This window comes from Salvia splendens, chromosome 3, assembly GCF_004379255.2.
Source record: "Salvia splendens isolate huo1 chromosome 3, SspV2, whole genome shotgun sequence".
NCBI classification, from domain to species: domain Eukaryota; kingdom Viridiplantae; phylum Streptophyta; class Magnoliopsida; order Lamiales; family Lamiaceae; genus Salvia; species Salvia splendens.
In genome coordinates, this window is record NC_056034.1 from 9,452,151 (window position 1) to 9,471,183 (window position 19,033).

The 19,033-nt window shown below is 36.3% G+C and overlaps 1 protein-coding gene across 1 annotated transcript; it reads right to left on the minus strand.

Annotated features, from left to right (window-relative positions):
* Window positions 1-4,847: 4,847 nt before the first annotated feature.
* Window positions 4,848-7,737, minus strand: LOC121797160 (protein NRT1/ PTR FAMILY 2.13). Its single transcript, XM_042195898.1, has 4 exons — window positions 7,463-7,737; window positions 7,134-7,351; window positions 5,963-6,522; window positions 4,848-5,880 (listed from the first exon to the last, which is right to left on the minus strand). Exons 1-4 carry the CDS (start codon window positions 7,638-7,640, stop codon window positions 4,986-4,988), a joined length of 1,851 nt encoding a protein of 616 aa, XP_042051832.1. The 5' UTR covers window positions 7,641-7,737; the 3' UTR covers window positions 4,848-4,985.
* Between the last annotated feature and the right edge of the window lie 11,296 nt (window positions 7,738-19,033).

Consider the following 19,033-nt stretch of genomic DNA (forward strand, 5'->3'; position numbering starts at 1 on the left):
GTCTGTATCTATGAGAGCTCATCCCTCATGTATAGTTTAAGGGTTACATAATGGCATGTAATGTTTGATCTGAATCCATGAATAAATAGAAAACTTTGGGATCCAAAATTATGTGAAGTTTGATATAACAAAATTAATCTCAGATCGATTTAATTTCAAACAGTCTTAAAATAAGTCAAGCATGCCAATTAAACCCACTAATTACTAACCACACTTTTACATGAATAAAAACCTCTCGTATCATGTTTCTTCATTATCATTGCCAATTCGATATCGACTCCTCATGGTGAGGCTTGAGGCCCCCCCACTTGCCATTTGGATTCTGGTTAGATTAGTTTACATGTTTAGATCCCATCACAATAATTATATCTCATCTCAAGTGTCATTTATGTCAATCCAATGCATTTTTATTTCTGAATTTACCAAAATGTATCTTAATCCAGTAGTTGAACATATGTATAGTCATATATTATAGGTATAGCTATATTCATGAGGAAAATAACATTTTGGAAAATATTATATTCACAATTTCAAACTATTGTACTATCACTATCACTAGTAAACAAATTAATACTACTACTTGATAACATTGTCAACTAAAACATACACTAGCTAGACTATACAATACAAGCTACACTATATTATCTTTTTTATTAGGAAAGTTGGCACTTTACAAATCATACGTACAATCCTAATATAAATATGGGCAAACCAATAAGAACGATCAAAGGCCAAAAATGCATTCCCACCATATCTAAATAGCACAAAAATGAAAGTTGAATTTGGTGACTGGGACACCGAGATTTAGACACACATTATAAAAAAAAAAAAAGGTTACAATCATGAAAGAAACATACAAACTTTTTTTGAATCAATCCAAATTAACTTTATGCAGAAGCATGTGTGATCAAAACGTAGGTGAGGATCTTTCTTGTCACTTAACAAGACAAATGGAAAGTGGGAAAATGAGCAAATTTTGTGAGAAGATACCATAAAAAAAAGGTGTGTGTTACAACAAAATTCTTATCTTTTGTATATGGAAGATGGTAAGATTTCGGAGATGATTTTGATTGAAGAGTTGATATTTTGTTTGCCTAGTGTTTGAATGGAATGACTGATTTTAGACGGTGAGTAAGAAAAAGGAATTTGGTCAATGGTTGGATTCTGTTGTCTTGATCCATTTGCCAGTCTCCACCCATGTCTATCTTCTTTTTTTTACTTTCCATTCTACTAATATTTTGTCTTACTTTCCATTTTATTTTGCTTATGCACGTAATTTTTAAAACTATAAATTGATGACCTTGTTAAATACATACTCGGTTATAAAGATACAAAAACAAGCTTGCAAATTATAATTTTTTGTATACAAACAAGATGCATGTAGGGCTTAAGTTTCTTTAATTGGATAATAAAATGCTACCAGTAATTTTCTTTTTGATTGATACGTCATAAATTTAAATTCGGTGTCATGGTGGACTCAAACCTAATACGTTTCACTTCCTAATTTTCTTTAATTTTTTTGTTTTTGTTGCTGTTTTTTCTGATAAATTACAAAAAAGAAATTTTTTTACTCTCAATAATATATCATGCTGTCATTTAACTTGGCCATTTTTAGTATACTAGTATTATTTTCTAATTAAGGTCTTATAGTCTAGGAAACATCAAACATGCATACAAAAACATGATTTTTTACAAAATTTACAAAATGAAATATCGTGCAAGAAGCCAAATTTATCTGTATCTTTTTTTTCAATAATTAGCAACCTCGAATTATGGTGTATAAGTCGGCTTGAGAAAAGGACGGGTACAAGCCTGCAGGCTGCAGAAAAAGGGCCTAAAATATAAAAATGCTAATTATAGTGAATTTTTTGTTTTTCATACATTAAATATCGTTCAGATATTATCCGTTGGCTAAGTAATGTTTGAGTTCTATGGTCTGGTTAGATATTTGTGATAACGAAGTATATAGTTTAATTGGTAGTAGTATTATAATTTTTTAATAATTAAACATCAAAAGTTCGAATCATCTTAAGATGCGTGAGTTACTTATAAATTGAATACTCCGTACGTCCTAAAATATTTAGGCTTGTGTCCATAAATACGATCGTATTAGAAATTAATTTAATTTTCCTCTTAATGTCGCTAGTAAATGTCTCATTTTTACTTTTTATCTGTCCGCCAATAAATGTCTCATTTTACTTTTACTATATTTAGTAAGTGGACTCTACTTTCCACTAACTTTTTTCACTCACATTTTATTATAAAACCAATATATAAAAGTAGGTCTCACATTCAACTAACTTTTTCCACCCACTTAATTTATAAAGTCAAACAATTTTTTAAAATCCATGCCAGTCAAATATGAAACATTTAATCATGTAGGAAGTACTACCAGATGTGATTGCAATGTGAAATCTGGACCCTCCTTTATTCGAAAGTCATGAATGAAACAATTCGAATATACTTAGTACTTAGTAAGTAAGTAAACAAATTATATTTGATTAAGTTGGGGAAGGAAAAATAGGTAGATGGGACACGGAAATAAGGACTGGTGGAGATTATATTTTCTAAACATTACTAGTATTTAGAATACGAGAAATCTCATTATTGTTGGAATTTTGCATAACAATGTAAATAAGATTGAACAGCTATAAAGGAAAAAATATATATCTATAGATCGAGTAAGATTTAAGTATCAATGGTCTACCCACTATGTGTGTGTCTGCCAATGCCACTATATTTGTGTCTGCCAATGAAAATATTGATTAGATTTGAAAGTCGAAACATCCCTTTATAAGGAAATGCAAGTGGAGTTTAAGTATAAAAGGTTAATAATGAAATAATCCGTATACGTTTCACTTTTATAAAATTTTATTATAAAATATAAATAAAATATATTTAATATATTTATGGTATGTATAATACTAGTATAAAATAAATGAAACATATAATAATGCATGGATCAAAATGAAACAATATGGATACTTTATTACTGGACGGATAGCATACAAGGAAAGTCTTGTGCTGGTCGTATTAAAAAATACTAATACTTATTTTACTTTCAAAATACATTTATGTCCTTCGATAATTTTGGGTTAATTATAGTTTGTATTCCAATTTTTATAACATTTTCAAATCTATCCCAATCTTTATAGGATAATATCAACTTTATAGCATTTTCAAATCTATTCCAATTTTGGGTTGATTATAGATGACTTTCTCCTAGCTATCTCTTGCACTGGCTATGTCCTATCATTAGTCATGTAATGTACATGCCGATAAACTCTTTCCATTTATCTATTTTGCTAAATCATAAATTGTACTCCTATTTTATTGATAGTGACAACTTTTTAAATACTATAAATAATTAAATTTGAATGGTTGCATTACTTGTTAAATACTACATGCATGTTTATATTGCATGCTTTTTCAAATATACAAAATTTATTTAAAAAATTATATGTTTAATATGATTATTTGTAAAATAAAAGTATTATCACCTCAAATAAATAAGTCGCATGCATACAATAGAATCAAGCAAATAAAATGTACATCCATGATCCATCCATGGCACATGATAAAACTATGAATAAATTCCACTTCTTTCGACTTCTCACTATCGATATTTCTCCACTTTTCTAGTTTGGATATTTCACTTTACTAAGTTGGTTGCTGGTTAGCCCCATCCTATTGCCGTAGGTGTAGAATGGTTGAGATATTGAACAATTTAATTTATAATTAATTATATTTCAGAATTCTAAAAGTAATAGTATAAACAATTATCTTATTTTGTGAGAACAGACTTTATTTTCAATAGCACTAGAATAGTACGGCCAAGGATAAATCCCAGTGTTTCTAACAATGTATATTTATTCACTTGAATAAGTTTCGACATTTAAGGCCCACCTTATTTAATTCAACATCTCAATTAAAGCTACCTCCATTTACATTATTTGGAATAAGAAGTTGCACGCTACGACCATAATTTCGATTTTAATTGGAAATCAATTCTTCTACCTTCTTTTAAATGAATATATTCTCAAATAATTTAACTATTTAAGATAGATTTCTTCAAAATGAAACGGTTTGAAATCATATCATGATCAATCACGTGGGTGATTTTTTCTTCCGTTACAAAGTTTCTAGCCGCATTTAATAATATGAAGACACGTACACGATTTTCCCACACAAATAAAACATGCATATTAATTAAAGGGCACCACTTCTCAATGAAATAGATTGCTCGCATCGATTATTATTTGATCAATCAATTTTTGACAAACGAAAAGACACCATGTATAGATGAACAATACAAATATTATTACACTAGAGATGGGAAAAAGAATAGGACTCCAATTTGATAGGTACATAATATATAGCTTGGTAATTAATTAAACTAACATGAGATGGATCATGACAAACTATACCAGTTTGTAAATATATTAATACCAGTTAGCATTATAAAACATACTTATTTTTTAATCAATATCAATTTGATAATGAATGATTATTAGTTTCTGACTTAATATATTAATATATTATAATTGACATGATTTTCAATTCTAATTTTTTTAAAAAAATCTCACTGTAACATGACATCCACATATATGTAAAATCTAAAATATTTCCTTTATCTTATCAATAAGATATTCAACTTGCCATATTCAAAACCGGCTTCTAGTCTTATACGGAGTACTACAATTTAAAGTTGATTTTTCATTCATTTATTATACATGATTAATAAACCGACTTGTGTTCGAACTATCATATAGAAGTAAGATCTATCCATGATTCAATATTCGAGAAAAGTGAAATGGACATATCATAAAAAGAGTCAACTCAACTTCTTTTGAAACTCCTTTCTTTAGCATATATTATCCCCAAGCATAAAATGCCAAAACTAATACATTATCATATTGCAACAACTTGTACTACTACTAGTAGCATGTTACATAATTGATAATACTAAAAATATTGAAAACATATCATACTATTGATTGTTGACTTTCTTTCTTCTCAAGCTCAACATCATATTCAAGATCTTCATCGTCATCAATTCTGATCTTGCTCTTGTACTGATACCCACGCGCCGCCCAAACAAAGTATCCCAAATTCATCACACCCAATCCGGCTATCAAAAAGTACAAATTTTCGACTCTTCCCTTGTTAATATCTTTAGTCAACCAATCGGGATGGCCGTGACCACCCGTTGTATTGTGCAAGATGTTAACCAACGCCGCGCTAATATAGCTAGCCCCGGCCATCGTGCACGAGAACAACGAGTTAGCCAGACTGCTCATGTTCTCCGGAAACTCCTTATTGTAAAACTCAATTTGACCAATAATATTAAATGCCTCGGCGAACCCCATCAACACTAGCTGCGGGGCTAGCCAGAAGACTGTCATGGGAGTGGACCCGTCTGGTCGACCATGAGCTAGGGCCGAGGCCCTTCTCATTCGCTCGACCAGGCCAGCCACTACCATTGAGAAAATGGAGAATACCATCCCGATCCCCATCCTATGGAGCAAGGTCATGCCACCTTCAAGCCTAGTCACCTTCCTAAGGGATGGAACCATGATTCGATCGTACACAGGGAGCCATAAGGCCACTGTGACCATCGAGATAACTGCTAGCGACCCGGCTGGGATCTCAAGCTTTGGACCGAGGTGACGGTCCATTGTTAAGGCTTGAGACAATGTAAAGGTCCCCTGTTGCACAATAGCGGTAAAGCAAATAATGCCCGAAGCCCAAATTGGGATGATTTTGAATAGGCATTTGGTTTCTTCCACTTTTTGGACACTACATAGCCTCCATGGCTTGGAGTTTGACCCATCTTCCCCTACTTCGCCTTCACTGACCAAGGCCGCTTTATTAAAGCACCTAGCCAAAAAAATCTAATAATATCATAATCACTTTTTTTCATATTTCTCTTTTATTGATCAATTTTAAATTTTAAAAATACCTTAATTTATTGGTCAAAGCGAGCTTAGTAACCAGCGCCCCCTTCAACTGTGGGGGGTCGAAATAGACGCCGGTGTCCGGGTCGGGGATGTGCATCTTGCGCTTTTTGTAGGCGGCGACGATTACCTGAAAAATTCTAGTGAAGACGCTTCCCTCGGGCACGACGTAGACGTAGAATTTGGTGCCAATGAAGAAGAGGACGATGGCGAGGATCATGAGCGCGGCGGGGAGGCCGAAACCCAAGACCCAGCTAACGGAGTCTTGAATGTAGACGACCAAGGTGTAGACGATGATCATGACAACGGTGAAGGACATGTAGTACCAGTTGAAGAAGCTGTTGATCCCCCTCCGGCCTTCCTCCGTCGAGGCGTCGAACTGGTCGACGCCGAAGGGGATGCTGCACGGCCTGATCCCGCCGGAGCCGATGGCGAGGAAGCCGAGGGCCAGCGCCAGAACGCCGAGCTGGGGTTTGGTCGGACCGGTGCATTGGTGGGGTTGTACCTTGCATGGGGGAGGGTGCAGCTGGGGCAGCCATGCTATTATGGTCATCATCATCATGCCCTGTTAACTTGTACATCCACGTCAGCATCGTGAAAATCAATAATTATGTACTATATCAGTTTCAAGATGATATAATTTGATGATAATTGGAGGTGTCTCCTAAAATTGGTGAACAAAGACAGGTATTATTAATTATTGGAGTGTGCCGTTCACAATTCTGCTCTAATAATAGTCTGCTAAAGTTTCAATTATTGTTTCGCAATATGGTGGTGGTGTCATCATATCCAAATTAACTAAATGTTCGCCCTCATATTTGAATAATAGTAGTTATCAAAAAAATGAAATTACAATTTCTTATGCAGAGATCATTTGGATCTATCTATTTGGGTGGTGAAAAAGTGAAATCTACTATCATATGAAAGATATACTCGTCAGAAAAAAAAAAAAAATAGGACCCACGCACGTAGATTTAAACGCAGTTGCAGGCATGAAATATCCCAATTCCGATTCGTATATAGTTACAAAACATAGATAAGGAAGAAGAGAGATGGACCACACAATCACATGATGCAATAGATACTAAGCAAGTGTGATTTTGTTACGTACAATGATTTTTTTAATTTCTGATTTAAAGTAGTATATTTTGGTTAACTGAACACAGAATTAATTACCATGAGAGCAGAAAAGGTAGCATAAGCAATAGTTGTGAATCTGCCTAAGTGGGCATCTGAAATGTAAGCACCAACTAAGGGAGCAAAATTTGTGACTCCCATCCATATGTTTATCACATTCGTAGCCATCACTTGATCCATGTGAAACTCTTTTAGCAGAAATACCATGAAATTTGCCACCATTCCCATCGCTGCCAACCTCTCACAAGTTTCATTTCCTACACACACACACACACATAATTATACTAGTTCATTTCTAATTAAATATTTAAAAAACAATTAAAGGATTGTGTGTGTGTATATACTCCATACGAGAGAGAGAGAGAGACCTAGAATAAAAGGCATGGCTTTCCAGCCACCGGGCGTTCTCTGCTTTTGAGTTGCCTTAGCTTCGTCGCCTCCATTTTCGAGGGGCGGAGATGGAGGCGACTTGGAAGAGAAAAATCTACGCACAAGCCAAGAAGATGAAGAGGGCTTCATTTCTTTCTCCTCTTGTGATGCATGCATATTTTCTCACTCTATTATTAAGTGTGTGTTGTAGAGATGGAGATACAGTATATGCTAGAATCCAGACATGGTCGGTACTGGTTAGCTGTAAATAAGAAGTAGCAACGTATGTGTATATATAGATACAAAATTGGAGTGTTAGCATGGTTCCACGGATTGCGTAAGAAAATCAAAATCGTTGTCACTAAAACTAAATAAAAAATCGACCATCACTTGCAACTTTTTGTTAATATAAAAACAAAAAACAATAGTAACCGTGTTATTTCTCTCATATTGTTATTGTTATTACATGATGCAATATGCGTGTCCAATTAAACCAGTGTAAATACTTGGACTATAAAATTTGATTTATGTTAACTAGGATATGTTTCTTATTGTGTCAATGCCTAATCTATATATAGCTTATAGTACTAGTAGTACTAGTATATTTTTATAATTGTACACTGCTGTATGTATACTAAATATTGGAGGGTAAACAAGTAATATACTTATATTGCCTAAAAAATACACCTATTAATTAGATGTGTAGTAAAGAATTTTTGTAATGTGTGTAATTATATTACCTTATAATTAAATGTGTAATGGAGTAATGAGTTTTTGTAGTATGTGTAACTATATTTGTTAACAAATACTACCTTTCAATTATATGTGTAATAATGAGTTTTTGTTGTCAAAATTTGAATTAAGTTGACTAATACTATTGTTGTCTCCATTCAAAATAGATTTGTTCAATATGGGGCTTTCGTGTGAGAGGTGGTTGATGAAAGATGAAACATGCCTATGGGGACTGTATTTTCTCGTTTAAGACTAAAAATAAATTATTTTTGTTCTAAAAAAAGATGTTACTACTACTATTTTTTGTCCCATTCAATTTGCCAACCATAGTTTTGGATCTCTCTGAAAATATGGCGGCCAATTACGTTGAGCTTTCGACAGTTTAATTTTTGTCACAATTTTAGTAATTTTACTATTCCCTTCGTTCCGGTCTAAGCGAGACGTTTCATTTTCGTACGCGTTTTAGAAAAATGATTGTAACAAATAGTTAAAGTGGAGAGAAAGTAAAGTAAGAAAGTGAATAATGTAGATGAAACACTCTCTTCTACATTATTCATTTTCTTACTTTACTTTCTCTCCATTTTAATGTATAGTGAAAATGAAACATCTCGCTTAAGTGAGGACGGAAAGAGTACTATTCTCATTGACGAGTTGTAATGTGGAGTAGTTTTAACATGTTAAGTGATTAAGACAATTGAGAGGAAATTAAACATCTACTCCTGCTATTATTGATTTACAAGCTGTGGCCGGTGAGACTGTGACCAAACAAAATTACTTTGTTAGCTTGATTATAGATCAAAATTTTAAATTATGATTATAAAATGGTAGACTAATTAAGATTATGAATATAAGATAAAAGACAATAACTTTAGTAGAAGATCTAGCTTGTTAATGTTGTATATATGTTCTCTTTATTCCTTAGAAATTTAAATAGATTGTTCAGTATACAAAAAAATAATGGCTGATCAATATACTCAATGAATAAATACGAAAAATGAATACTTATTGTGATGCAACCAACCCTATAAATATAGTCGGCATCCTCTCAACACCAACTATCTAAAGTCTCCTTAATTCAAAAGGGCAACAAATTTGAAACCCTTAGCTAACACGAAAGAAACTATTCAAATGAAGTACTCGTTTTGTCCACCATCAATAGATTTAAATAAAAGATAGACGTGAATTTATATGTAAATTTGATAAATTATGAAAATTATAGGGAAAAATAATAATTATAATATTGCTAATGGAGAATAAAACGTGCAAATAGTGAAAGAAACTTATTAAAAATATAAGGTAATTAATTTTTGTAGTCGAAAAAAAATAAAAAAAAATAAGACTATTGATTAGACAAACATAATATAAAATATAATAATCCGTCCAACATAAATTTGGCCAGATCAAAAAAGCGACAAGAACAATTTAATTTCCAAACAATCAATCAATCTCACCACAAAATTATATACGGTGGAAAACTATGCATATCCAATTATTGCCTTGAGAGCATAAATAGCTAGGCCACTTTGTTTTTCTTCTCTCTTTTATGCATAGCAACTTTATTTTTTAGAGTATCGACTAAAAAAGGATTCAATGAAATTTGAATTAAATTTTGAATTTCTTGAGCATTATATTAAAGCCTAAACATGAGGTGCTTAAGTGTTTGTTTAGGTGTTAATCCAAGATTAGTGGAGTACCAATCCATGTCGGTATGTGGGAATAAAAAATTAAGAATCTGCCAAACAGTACCTAAAAATGTTTGGCCTTGACTGGTGGTGCGCATGCATGATTATCTCAAAACTTTACTGGTTATATAAATTAATAATACTACATATCTTATTATAAAATTGTATAGTAGCCAAAAATATCAAATATTTGGACGTATATGTAACTGTAAGTTTGTATCACATTATTTGACGGTCATTTTGCTTGACCAATAAGATTCCTAGTTGGCTTATTAAGGGCATTGTAAATGAAAATTTTATGAAAAAATAATACTTCTTCCTTAAATATACACTCCATCTCTTTTGAAAAATTTGTGATTTTGTGTCATTGGTCAATCTGGTGACACAATATATTTTTTAGAAGGGAAGACTAGTTTTTTAATATCCCATCCGCCCAAAAAAATATGGACTTTAGAGTCAGCATAAATTTTAATACAAAATTGATAAAATATAAAGAGAAATATAAAGAAAAGGCGATTGAAGTGTTTCTAGCCGGAAATTGGGCCCACTATCTAAGAGAGAAAAAACGGTAAAAAATAAAAGTGGACTAAATTTGTAGGACAAAACGATATAGAATTTTTTTTAATGGAAAATGGAGTACTATAGGTTTTTACTGAAAGGCCTAATCAAGAGGCTTCTTCAAAGCAGGCGCCTAGTGGGCTCAAACGAGGCCCATTTGGAGCATATGATAAACTCAGGATTGCGAATTAATACTACTACTAGTATTTCAATGGGAAATTCGGGTTTATGGGGGAGTTTACACTAAATATTACGTAAATGTACCCATTTTGTTATCTATTCCACAAATGGGAAAAACGCCAACCACATTGGCGTTTTTATTAGTAAATACGCCAACGTCATTGGCGTGTTTTAAGGTAAATACGCCAACGATGATGGCGTTTTTTACTTGTGCCGTATTTTGGGTGTATGCTCTCGGATTGTAATTACGATAAAACACGCCAACTTGGTTGGCGTGTATAAATAAAAAAACGCCTTTATAAATGGCGTGTTATCTTTGTTGAAACGCCGAACATATTGGCGTTTTTCTAAAAGACGCCAACCCGAGTGGCGTATTTACTTAATCATTAAAAACGCCAACCTGAGTGGCGTGTTTAATCAGACTGCTATACCAGGCGTTCCTCCCCCAAATCGCGAAAACCTCACAACACACAGCCTTCGCGATTTCTCCAGCTGCGCGCCTTCTCTCCGTGATTTCGGCCTACATTCATCAATCGGTGCTATTCTCCCCCAAATTCATCTATTTTATTCGGTTAGTATACTTACCTTTTACATTATTATAGTAATTGGTGGATAGCTAGGGTTTGTAATGGGTTGTGAATTGAGTAGAAATATTATGCATTTTGGATTGGTTGAATGATATTATTGTTGATTATTATGTTGGATTGTGTTGGGTTTAAGTTAATTTGTGTATAAATTTGATTATAAACCTAAACCCTAGGGTTTTTATAGCTAAAAAATTGGGCAAATTGTTTTGATTTATGTGGGTTTTGGTTGATGTATGTTGATTAGTTTAGATTGTTAAATTTGTTTATATTGTTAGGTTTGTCAAATTGAAATTGGACAAATTGAAAATGTTAGGTTAGGCAAAATTGAAATTGGTAGGTTGGGCGAATTGTTAATTGAAATTGTTAATTTTGTGTAGGTGAATTGGTTTATGATTTTGAATGTGCAATGTTGTGTAACTTGCTTATTTGATGTTGGTGTTCAATTTTGTGATATTGGATTAAATTGTATCTAATTATTGAAATGGTTTATGGTTGGTTATTGTTGAATTTGGTTTATGAAATTGGATTAAATGTTATGGTTGGTTATTGTTGAATTTGAATTATGTAGGTAAATTATGGCATCATCTTCAACCTCTCGTCGTCGGCTTGCATGTGGTCCTGCGGATCCATCTGTATTATATTTTCAGAGACAACACGTCTCTAACAACATATGGGCAGGAGTTCCATCCGAAGATGTACGCTGCCGACGATTTGAAGGAAAAATTTGGGATGTTCCCATCCAGCAATATGTCTTGGCAATAGTGGACCAGATGGGGTTTGGGGGTATGTTAAGGTGTGGTAAACCAAAAGAAATTGACCACCATCTTATCACAGCTCTGATTGAACGTTGGAGGCCAGAGACTCACATGTTTCACTTTCCAGTCGGTGAAGCGACTGTGACACTGGAAGACGTGGAGGTCTTATGGGGCCTGAAAGTTGATGGAGAGGCTCTGACAGCTTACATCCCCCCGACGGACGCGGGATATTGGACGGACAGGTGTATGGATTTTCTAGGATTCATACCGGAAGCATCCGAATTGAAGGAAATGGCTTTTAAGCAGACGAGCTTATCGCGCCAATTGAGGATTGAGCTGTCTGATGACCACGAACACTACATATATGCTCAGCGGGCTCGTATCTATTGTCTGCTATTACTTGGTGGTCTGATGATCCCCAACGCATCCGGAAATAAAATTCCGTTCTTCTACCTACACTTTTTCATGGATATAGAACGGTGTTCTACATATAGCTGGGGTGGGGCGACGCTTGCTTGCTTGTACCACAATTTGTGTGAAGCGGCCGTTGGTAAGAGGACGGATGTAGGGGGAGCCTTAACTCTATTACAACTTTGGGCTTGGGAGAGAATCCCAAATATTAGACCGAGGATGCTAGATCCCGTGCATACATACTATCTACCATGTGCAAGCGCGTAAGTTGTTCATTAATTGCGTTTTTAAACTTAATGTTCATCAATTTTCGTGTTCTTCGCTCATAATTTAAATTTTTTAGATGGAATGGCCCGGCGTCATATGTAAAAGCACCCGGACATTGTATTGAAAATTTCCGAGATCAGTTCTCCATGATGCATCCTAATCAGGTACTTCATATATTTATAAAATGTTTTTGGTTTTTTGTTTTTTGTTTTTATGGAAATTATTTTGAAAAATTTGTATCACATGTAGTTTATTTGGATGCCTTATCTCCACCGGGAGTTGCCGGAAAGTTGTGATGCCGGTCGTCCTATATGGATGTCGATCACAACGCTTATTTGTTGGAATCTGGCTGAGCCACACCTGCCACACCGAGTGTTGCGCCAATTCGGGATTGTCCAACCGTATATCCCGGATCTCCCCCGGTTCCACGGTTCTGATTTTTTGAAACAGGATCGCCGTGGAAAATCTGGTCGGAATTGGGTTCAATGGCACGCCAATTATATACAGGAGTGGGACAACAGACACTTTACGATATGGACTGATCTGGAGGACAGTACTGAGCCTGTTGCAACGGAAGAATATATGAATTGGTTTCGCCGTGTATTTATCCAAACCCGGCGTGCATGCTGAACAGGGATTCCACGAAACGGCATCTTCTCATAACTTTACGGTACATTATTTATACTTAACTAAACCCTGATTACTTATTTAAATTCATATTATGATATGTACTTAACTTTGAAAAATTGTAGGTGGAGACGCTTCACAATATACGCCACTTTCTAAGTGGCCGAGCTGCGACAGGACATTTCTGTCCGGATATGGAAAGCATTTCGAGGATGGTTGAAGAAGGACTGCAGATATCCGGGGAGCCTCAGCTGATGGACTACCCTCCTTCGTAGCGCTCTGCAATGGACGTGGACGTACCCATAAGGCAAAAGGCAAAACGACGAACCAAGCAGAAAACCACCCGCGGAGAGTCGTCATCTCAGTTCGTACACAACTCCGATGACGATTTTGAGGAACCACCTCCGCCGAGCTCTGCACTTCGAGGCCGTCATTCTATTAGCCATACCGGTGGTACCGGAGAAGATATTGGCCTCAGTGATGTCCCCGTTTCTCCACCGCGGTCGTCTGTGCAGGAGGATCTTGAGAACGCTGTTGTTCAAGATACTCCTCCCTCAAGGATCCCTAGATCTACATCCACTATTGGGAAGGGGATACGGCGTCTGTTTATGCGGAAACGTCGTGACGATTGAACTAATTTGAACTCTTGATATTACTGTAATTTGATATTGATTTGAACTCATTGAATTTAAGTCTTTATGATTAAGTCTTTGGATGTCTGAATTATAAATTTCCTAGTTGAAATGTAAACAGGCAAATAAAGAGATATTGGCGTATCTGTGAAAATTTGGTATGGTAAGTCTTTCTGAACAAAAACGCCAACGGGAATGGCGTGTTATCTAAAAACGCCAATGACATTGGCGTTTCTAAGTTAGAATAAATTTTGCTCGTTTTTTTCCACGAAGTTTCTGAACAAAAACGCCAACGGGAATGGCGTGTTATCTAAAAACGCCAATGTGGTTGGCGTTTCTAAGTTAGAAGAAATTTTGCTCGTTTTTTCCACGAGGAATGCGGCCATTCTGAATAAAGACGCCATTCCCGTTGGCGTTTTTAGCCAAAATACGCCAATATCGTTGGCGTTTTTTGATAGAAACACGCCATTTTAATTGGCGTCTCTTTAAAAACGCCACTCACATAGGCGTTTTTACAGAAGAAACGCTACCGTTTTTAATCATTTCATCCAGCTCCTTTTTTAACTATTTTCATTTCATCCAACTCATTATGTAACTACAAATATTACCCAATACATGAGTCCAAATATTGCTAAATACAGAAATCCAATATTACACAATGCATATGTTCAATTGTCTCTCCTTTTCCGCGTAAAAAAGCTACGGATCCCCTTCCCAATTCTGGCGGTTGAGAGTCTAGACGGAGGAGTCTCTCGCACAATGACATTCTCTAAATCAACCCCAAAATATTCGTCTCGCACAGAAGACCGAGGTGGAGAATGTGGGACATCACTGAGACCGATGTGTTCGCCTGTACCACCAGTGTGGCTGACAGAATGACGACCTCGAACTGCAGATCTTGGTGGAGGTGGTGGAGGCATAAAATCGTGATCGACATCATCAGTGTGACTGACAGAATGACGACCTCGAACTGCATATCTTGGTGGAGGTGGAGGCAAAAAATCGTCTGCGGCATCATCTATCAACTGAGTATCCATCAACTGAGTATCCATCCTTGGTGGAGGTGGAGGCATAAAATCGTCAGCGGCATCATCTTCCAACTGAGTATCCATCCTTGAAAGAGAATTCGGGCAGTTGCGTCTGTCGTGACCTGGTTGACGGCAATGTTTACATCGGCGTCGGGCTCGTGGCTGGTCAGCTTCACGGACATCCATCTGATTAGGAATCCTAGTAGTACGGTATCGACCGCGACTTTTAGGCATTAACTGAGCTCGTGAACATCGCAAAGTCCATTCAGGCACGGCCCAATAATCTTGGTGTCTGGGTGGATTGAACACCGTAGAATATTGGTGTACCCAAACACTTGTGCGGTATACGGGATCAACAAGCGACAGCATGTTGTCGTTTCTAAAACGCGCAACTGCCGCTGCATGTGAACATGGAAGTCTCCACATCTGCCACTTTTGACATTTGCAGTGCGAGTCCAAGTACTTTACCTTCCACTTATTATCGCCCTTTCCACCAATTCGACGCTTTGTTCGAACCACATAATGCCCTGCAATTGTGTTGGGTGCTCTCACATTATGTAATTGACCTTTTGCATCATTTTTGCACACCTTTTCATGCGCCCACGGGGTCAGTGGTGTGGCACACTGTGTTGATGCAATTGACCGGTCATTGAACCATTCTATTGTCCTCCAGAATATCATATCAATGCAAGCTTTAATTGGGAGTTGTCTTGCGCCTCTCAACACATTGTTGTATGATTCCACCATATTAGTGGTCACCTCACCCCATCTTTTGTGTTTGTCATAAGCCAGATTCCATTTTTCTAACTCCACGGCATCAAGGTACTGCAAAGCCTCGGTGTTGACGTTTCGAAGTAAACGACGTCTGATCTTAAACTTGCGCTTCTTGGTAGCAATACCAATTTTCCAAATAAGTCTTTTGACCATGATACCTTTATGATTCTGCAAAACATTCTTTCTAACATGTACCAAGCAAAATCTGTGATGACCCACATTGGGTTCTTCTTTCCATATGGGAGAATTCATTGCATCTATGATTCCCACATGCCTATCAGATATGACACATATTTCATTCTTTGCTACATGAAGTCTAATGCGTTCCATAAACCAATTCCAACTTTCTTTGGTTTCCTCATCAACAATGGCATATGCAACAGGCAAACATTTCTTATTAGCATCAAATCCAACGGCAATAAGAATTTTACCTCTACATCGTCCACGTAGATGAGTTCCATCAACCGTTAAAACTGGTTTGCATAGTTGAAAAGCCTCCACAGCTGGTCCAAAAGCCCAGAATACGTACTTGAATACCTTGTTCATACCATTGCTTAATATGTCATCGTGCAACCATTCCACAATTGTGCCAGGATTTTGTCTTTGCATTTCATTCAAATAAGCTGGTAACACTTTGAACGACCACTCCCATCCACCGTATACAAGCTCAATCGCTGTCCTCCGAGCATACCATGCTTTCTTGTAACTAACTTTGACATGAAATCTATTTTCAATATCCGCCACAATTGCTTTTACCTTGTAGCAAGGATCGTTTTCTATCTGATGGCGAACACTCAACGCTATCATACCCGACGAAAGATTAGCGTGGCCATTATAGTTACGATCCCCCATGCAAGTATGAGCAGTGCTGAACACTCTAATTTGCCAGTGTTCATCATGCTTCCTCAGTGTTGCTCGGCACTCCCACAAACATTTAGGTAAGGACGTATCTTTCGGATTTCCTTGTGGCCACTTACAAACTGCATGCCATCTCTTTCCTTTACTTTCAACAACTGTATATTGTCGGATTTTTTCCAAATGCCAATGAGTCACAGCTGCCTTCAATTCCAACTTCGTTCTAAATTTAGTATGCAAACCGACATTGGTAGGATCTTTTTCACTCCAATAATGCACACTGGGATCATCACGCTCAAAGTTTTTGGGATCAAAACTATCATATGGACCTGGTAAGGTGCGAAAGTAGTTGATTCCAGGCTGTGGGAACTGTGGAACTACTCTTCCTCCAACTGCCCTTCCACCAACTGATGTTTCTCCAACTGCTGTTTCTCCAAGTGGAATGGATGGTCTTGAAGCAACAAATTGTTCATCATCCGACGGATCACCATCCGAGTCTGTACTAACCGGGTCGGAATCTTCAGAATAATAAGGTGATTGTGGATCAAGAAAGTCGGTTTTATCAGGACCTATTATGTCATCAACCACATCACAATTGTCACGTTCCCCTAAATGCACGCCTCCAGCTTCAAAATCTTGTGTTGCAGCTAAATATGGTTCTTGGGCTCTCGTAGACGTACCAACATCAAAATCTTGTGTTGCAGCAAAATATGGTTCTTGGGCTCTCGTAGACGTACCAGCATCATAACTTATGACATGATGACTATGATGTTGAGTAATTGCCGAATACTCAACATATAATTCAATTACACCTCCAATAACCATACTCTCACTAAACATTAGTTGCATGCATACTTCTTCTAGTTGAACACCTATAAACGTGACTCCGGATCCAAAGCATATAGTACGTTTCCATATTATTTGAATATTGTTTTCATATATGCTTATCCCCATCCTTTCACAAATTTTTTCCACAAGTTCATCGTACGAAATTGTTTCATCCAACATAATGAATCCTTTAGCAAAAGGAGGATCATACGAAATAACTGCTCCGGGAATTATCTTTCCACCCCAATATAAATTGACACACCACGTCATACTATCTGCAATAATGTAAAACACAAATCAATATGTATTATTTTTACATTCATCATTATGTAGAGTCAGCCAAACACTTGACAAAATAATTCTATTAAATACACTACAATATATATTATCATAACAATCCATTAAATATTGGTAACAAAATTAGGTCACAACAATCCATCAAAATATTTCTATTAAAATATATAATATCATAATAATCCATCAAAATATTAGTGTGCCCATAACAATTGGTCAAACTATTATATTAATTACACTACAATATATATTATCACAACAATCAATCAAATATTCAAAGACTAATGTTTAGAAGAATGGGTCAAAAATTTGATATACTAACCGATTAGAAGGACTAATGTTTGGAAGAATTAGCCAAATTTAAAATATCCACGCTTAAATCCACCACCGGGTCGACCCGAGCGAAAGGTTTTTCCGCCTTGGGAAGGGTTTTCGCGTTTTGGGGAGGGAAAGTGTTTAGGGTCGCGATGTTGGGGGAGATCTGATAAGTATATGGCTCAACAGAAACACGCCAACGGGAATGGCGTTTTTCTTAAACACGCCATCCACATTGGCGTTTCTAATAATTAAACACGCCAACTATATTGGCGTTTTACTCTAAAACACGCCAATAAAGTTGGCGTTTTTTATATGGCTGTATTTGGCGGAAATACACCTTAAAATACGATGCGATGATAACACGCCAATGACGTTGGCGTATTTACTAATAAAAACGCCAATGTGGTTGGCGTTTTTCCCATTTGTGGAATAGATAACAAAATGGGTACATTTACGTAATATTTAGTGTAAACTCCCCCATAAACCCGAATTTCCCTATTTCAATTTACCTGAAGTCCTAAATCACATTTTTGATCACATTTGGTAGCAACTACTCTTTTTTAACCTTCATTAACATTAATTAATTTCGATAATTTCAATCTTTTGTGTTTGAAATTCTGATCTTTTAAATTTCGTTTATAGTGCCAAGAAGGGTAAGAGCATTAGTAATGGCGCCAGTCCGGCGGAATTTCAACCGGTGTGCCGGAAGTCCGCGCGGGACGTCCGCCATTGTGCAAGGAAGGCACGTATACGGACATCCGCTGCGGACACCGGAGTTCCGCGGATATCCGTCGCGACGTCCATGCGGACGTCCACCATTGCATTGACTCCCACGGACGTCCCGATTATTGCATTAATTTCTTTTTTTTAATAATTATATAAATACGTATCGTTGAACTTCATTTCATTCACACCACTTGTATTAACGAGTATCTCTCTCTCTCTCTCTAAAATACTTTTCTTTCGAAGAACAATGGAGCACCACGATAGCGATTCCCCCGCCACGAGTGAGTCACAGGCGCCTTATTTTCCCGTCGGCGGT